Raw genomic sequence first — 5,211 nt, forward strand, 5'->3', positions numbered from 1 at the left:
CGGCGACCGGAGGCGACGAGGTGGCCGGGGGCCGGGCGCGTCGACGGACGAGGAGGGGATCGAGGCGGGCCGGCCGGGGGACGACGACGGCACAATGGGGGACGTCGACGGCGCAAAGGGGGACGACGACGGCGGCGGCCGGCGAGGGAGGCGGACGGGCGGCGAAGGCGGAGAACGCGCGGGACTTGGCGAAAATTTGGCTAAGTGTGTAACTGGCGGGGGGTAGAAGGGAGTACAGTGCCTTTTAACCCCCCCCCCTTTTATCCCGGTTCGTAATGGCACCCGGGACAAAAGGGCTTTTTGTCCCGGGTCCCGTCACCAACCGGGATAAAAGGGGGGCCTTTTGTCCCGGTTGCTGTTAACACCCGAGACAAAAGGTCTTTTTTCCTATTTTTCTTCTCCCGCCTGTTTTTTGGAAATGGATTTTATTTTACCTTTTCACTGCATTTCAGGATGAAAAACAAAACCTTCACATATTTTGTACATGCAAAAATATATTTAATGAACGAGTAAATTGACAATAAGTATGAATTAATCATTAATTCTATACCAGTTCATTTAGCCTGTAAAATATTTATTTTACTGCATTGCTGTGATCAAGAAATTATTCAATTAAATTATTTCAATGCGCAGAAAAATCCATGTTAGTATGTGGTTAACAATGTTCATGTTTATCTAAAAAATCTTCACCGAACAAATTTAATAACACATGAAATCATACATAGGGTAAATTACAAATTGTATCAATTAATACACAAAGGTCATGTACATTTAACACATTACAATACAACGTTGTAAAATTTCTTCTTCACGAAAGTTCCTTGATCATGATCGCGGCGTAAGTACGGAGCCTCTTCTTTGGATAGCAGGATGCTTGGATCAACTTCAACGGCGAATGGAGGCATGCCATCAAACTGATCATAATCATCTAATTGGTCTGTTTTATCCTCGACTCCCACGATTTTTCTTTTACCTGGAAGAACTATGTGGCACTTTGGCTCCCATGTCTCTTCTGGATTCCTCTTGGGTTTGCTGCACATGTCCTTCACATAGAACACCTGATGCACATCATTGGCAAGTACGAATGGGTCATCACTGTATCCAGTCTTGCTCAGATCTACTATTGTCATTCCGTACTGATCTTTGGTGACGGCAGTTAGCTTCACCCAATTGCAAAGAAATAGAGGGATGTACAACGGTCCGTATTCGAGTTCCCAAATCTCCTGTATGAAACCATAATACGACTCCTTGCTATTATTTCTGTCCATGGCATCTATGCGGACACCACTATTCTGGTTCGTGCTTTTCTGGTCCTGGGCTCTCGTGTAAAATGTGTAACCATTTATCTCATAGCCTTGGAATTTGACGATTGTGGTAGCAGGTCCCCTGGCTAACCAGGCAAGCTGTGGGTGAATCTCAGAGTTACCCATAAGTTGTTGGCGCAACCAGGAGGGAAAAGTTTCCATGTGATGACGGGTAAGCCAAGCATCGGATTTGGTCGGGTTTTTGGAAGTTACCATCTGCCTGTGCTGCTCGATATACGGAGACACAAAGGATGACTGTTGTAGAACAGTGTAGTGTGCCTTGTCGAACAAATCAGTATCATTGCTCAAACTTGATTTCCTTCCAAGGGTGCCCATTCCTTGGAACCTCCCCTCGTGGCGTGAAGTTGGAACCCCAATCGAGTCAATTGAATCAATAAAATCAACACAAAACTCGATCACCTCCTCTGTTCCATATCCCTTGGCGATGCTTCCTTCTGGACGGGCACGATTAAGAACATAGTTTTTTAGGACTGCCATGAACCTCTCGAAAGGCCACATATTGTGCAGGTATACAGGTCCGAGAATACCAATCTCTTTTACTAGGTGAACCAGTAAGTGAGTCATAATATTGAAGAAGGATGGTGGAAATAACAACTCAAAACTGACAAGACATTGCACCACATCGTTCTGTAGCTTTGATAGCTTGGATGGATCGATTGCCTTCTGCGAAATCGCATTGAGAAACGCGCATAGCTTTACGAGCGGCAACCGGACATTTTCTGGTAGAACACCCCTCAGTGCAACCGGAAGCAACTGGGTCATCAACATGTGGCAGTCATAAGCCTTGAGATTTGTAAACTTCTTTTGTTTCATATTTATTATTCCCTTTATATTCGAGGAGTACCCAGACGGGACCTTCATACTGTTCAAGCATTCAAACATGCTATCCTTCTCTTCCTTGCTGAGAGTGTAACTGACAGGACGTAAGTAGTGCTGTCCATTATTTCTCTTTTCCGGATATAGGTCATCTCGTTGCCCCATGGCTTTCAGGTCCTGTCGTGCTTCCAATGTATCTTTTGAAGTTCCATAAACACCCATGAAGCCTAGCACGTTCACGCAAAGATTCTTCGTCAGGTGCATCACGTCTATTGCGTTGCGAACCTCTAGGATTTCCCAATAAGGTAGCTCCCAAAATATTGACTTTTTCTTCCACATGGGTGCATGTCCGTTATCGTCGTTCGGAACAGGTTGGCTACCAAGTCCCTTTCCGAAGACTACATTTACATCCTTCATCATCTCAAACACACGCTTTCCATTACGGTGTGCAGGTTTTTTACGATGGTCTGGCGCCCCTTTGAAATGCATCCCGCTCTTTCTCAGCTGGTGGTGAGCAGGGAGAAATCGACGATGACCCATATAGACGACCTTCTTACAGTGCTTCAAGTACATGTTGTCTGTGTCGTCTAAATAGTGGGTGCATGCCCAATATCCCTTATTTGTCTGTCCTGAAAGGTTACTCAATGCAGGCCAATCGTTGATGGTTACGAACAACAGTGCTCGTAGATTAAAGATCTCTTGTCTATCCTCATCCCACACACGTACACCTTCTTCCTTCCAGAGCTGTAAAAGGTCATCAACCAACGGCCTTAGGTACACGTCAATGTCGTTGCCGGGTTGTTTTGGGCCTTGGATAAGCGCCGGCATCATAATGAACTTCCGCTTCATGCACAGCCAAGGAGGAAGGTTGAACATACAAAGGGTCACAGGCCAAGTACTATGGCCACTACTCAACTCACCGAATGGATTGAATCCATCAGTGCTTAAACCAAACCTTATGTTCCTTGCTTCACTTTCAAAGTCTGGGAATGTTCTATCAATTGATCTCCACTGCGTCCCATCTGCGGGGTGTCTCAGCATCTCATCTTCCTTACGGTCTTCTTTGTGCCATCGCATCAACTTAGCATTCGCCTTGTTCCTGAACAAGCGCTTCAAGCGTGGTATTATAGGGAAATACCACATCACCTTCGCGGGAACTCTCTTCTTGGGAGACTGCCCCTCGACATCACCAGGATCATCTCGCCTGATCTTATACCGCAAGGCTTCGCAGACGGGACAAGCATCCAATTTCTCGTATTCATCACCACGATAGAGGATACAGTCATTAGGGCATGCGTGTATCTTCTGAACATCCAATCCGAGAGGGCAAATAATCTGTTTAGCTTCATATGTTGTGGACGGTAATTCATTATTCTCGAGGAGAATCTTCTTGACAATGTTCAACATCCCCTGAAATGCCTTATCGGACACACCATTTTTTGCCTTCCATTGCACAAATTCTAGGGTCGTACCTAGTTTTTTATGGCCCTGCTGGCAACCTGGGTACAACAATTTTTGGTGATCATCTATCATGCGCTGCAACATTGCTGCTTCCTTCTCAGTTTCGCAATCTCTGTATGCATCTCGTATCACCTGACCAAGGTCATCAGTAGGGTCATTTTCTGCAAACTCATCTTCATCAGCCTCGCCCATTGTAGTACCTGCAAAAGCTTGGCCTGCAACCCAGTCCGGAATGGTGTCATCTTCCTCCTCCTCCTCGCCATCTTCCATTATAACCCCTAGTTCACCGTGCTTGGTCCAAACCAAATAGTTAGGCATGAAACCGTATTTAAACAAGTGGCTGTGAATAGTCCCCCAGGAATCCTTTGAATACTCCTTCCTGTTATTGCATTGGAAGCATGGACAACATACGAACCCATTCTCTGGCTTGTTCGCTTTTGCCACTTCGAGAAAATAATGCAAGCCATCAATAAACGCCTTGCTCCGCCTGTCTGCATTATACATCCATTGCCGGTCCATTTGCATCGTATTACGCATGAAAATGGATTACACTTGACAATGGATTACGCGTGAAAATCGATTAAAGATACAAACAATATGGTACAATACAACAACATGAAGATCCAAATACACATATTTAAATTAAAGTCCCAAACAACATGATACAATACAACAAGTCATCCACTAGTTATTATCAAGGAGGACTTTAAGCATCCTTGGACGGTGAAGACGAAGGTTCCGCTGACCCAACCTCATCCTTAGGTTTATTTGTGCCGCCTGAAACGGTAGTACTAAGTGGACGTGAAACACCCGGGACTGAGGGTGGAGCATAACGACCACCAAAAGGAGGTTCCTGACCCGCGGCAACAGCTTCTTCATGACGTTGCTGCAAATAACGAAGCATTGCGTTTTCCAGCGCGCTCTTTTTCTTCGGCTTATGCTGAGGGCCAACTATGATTGGAACCTTGCCATAATAGGAACCACGATCGCCCCCACCATCGCCACTTCCTCCAGTAGCAGAAGCCATCTATGTACAAAAATTATTATCTTAACACTGCATAAGTTGTTCAACTTGAAGACCGTGATCATCTCGCGAGGATGTCCTCAACTGGGCGGCACCGGTATTCGTCATGAAAGAGGTTACATGCTACGGAAAAGGGGACATGGTCACGATGTCCGTATCCACTCTTTCTCGTAGAATCGAACCTCCTTCTTGACATACGTTGCTGCTCGGTGGAAAACATCCTCGGAGAGATGAACACGGTATGCAAGTTCAACAAGTAGCAGAAGTCATCTATGTACAAAAATTCTTTCCTTACCACTACAGAAGTTGTTGAACTTAAAGACCGTGTTCATTTCGCGAGGATGTCCTCAGCTGGGCGGCACCGCACTTCGTCATGAAAGAGGTTAGATGCTACAGAAAAGGGGACACGGTCACGATGTCCGTATCCACTCTTTTTAGTAGAATCGAACCTCCTTCTTGACATACATTGCTACTTGGCGGAGAACATCGTAGCAGAAATGAACACGGTATGCAAGTTCAACAAGTAGCAGAAGTCATCTATGTACAAAAATGTTTTCCTTACCACTACAGAAGTTGTTGAACTTG

At 45.4% G+C, this 5,211-nt stretch overlaps 1 protein-coding gene across 1 annotated transcript; it reads right to left on the reverse strand.

The window, feature by feature from the left end:
* Window positions 1-803: 803 nt before the first annotated feature.
* On the reverse strand, window positions 804-4,106 carry LOC111257239 (the record flags this gene model as incomplete). The annotated part of the gene is made up of 4 exons (XM_022826454.1): window positions 3,062-4,106; window positions 2,427-2,950; window positions 1,518-2,273; window positions 804-1,403 (listed from the first exon to the last, which is right to left on the reverse strand). Coding segments are annotated over exons 1-4 (2,925 nt in total), but the record flags the coding sequence as incomplete, so codon positions are not given.
* Window positions 4,107-5,211: the final 1,105 nt, after the last annotated feature.

Source organism: Setaria italica, chromosome V (assembly GCF_000263155.2).
Source record: "Setaria italica strain Yugu1 chromosome V, Setaria_italica_v2.0, whole genome shotgun sequence".
In the NCBI taxonomy this organism is placed as follows: Eukaryota; Viridiplantae; Streptophyta; class Magnoliopsida; order Poales; family Poaceae; genus Setaria; species Setaria italica.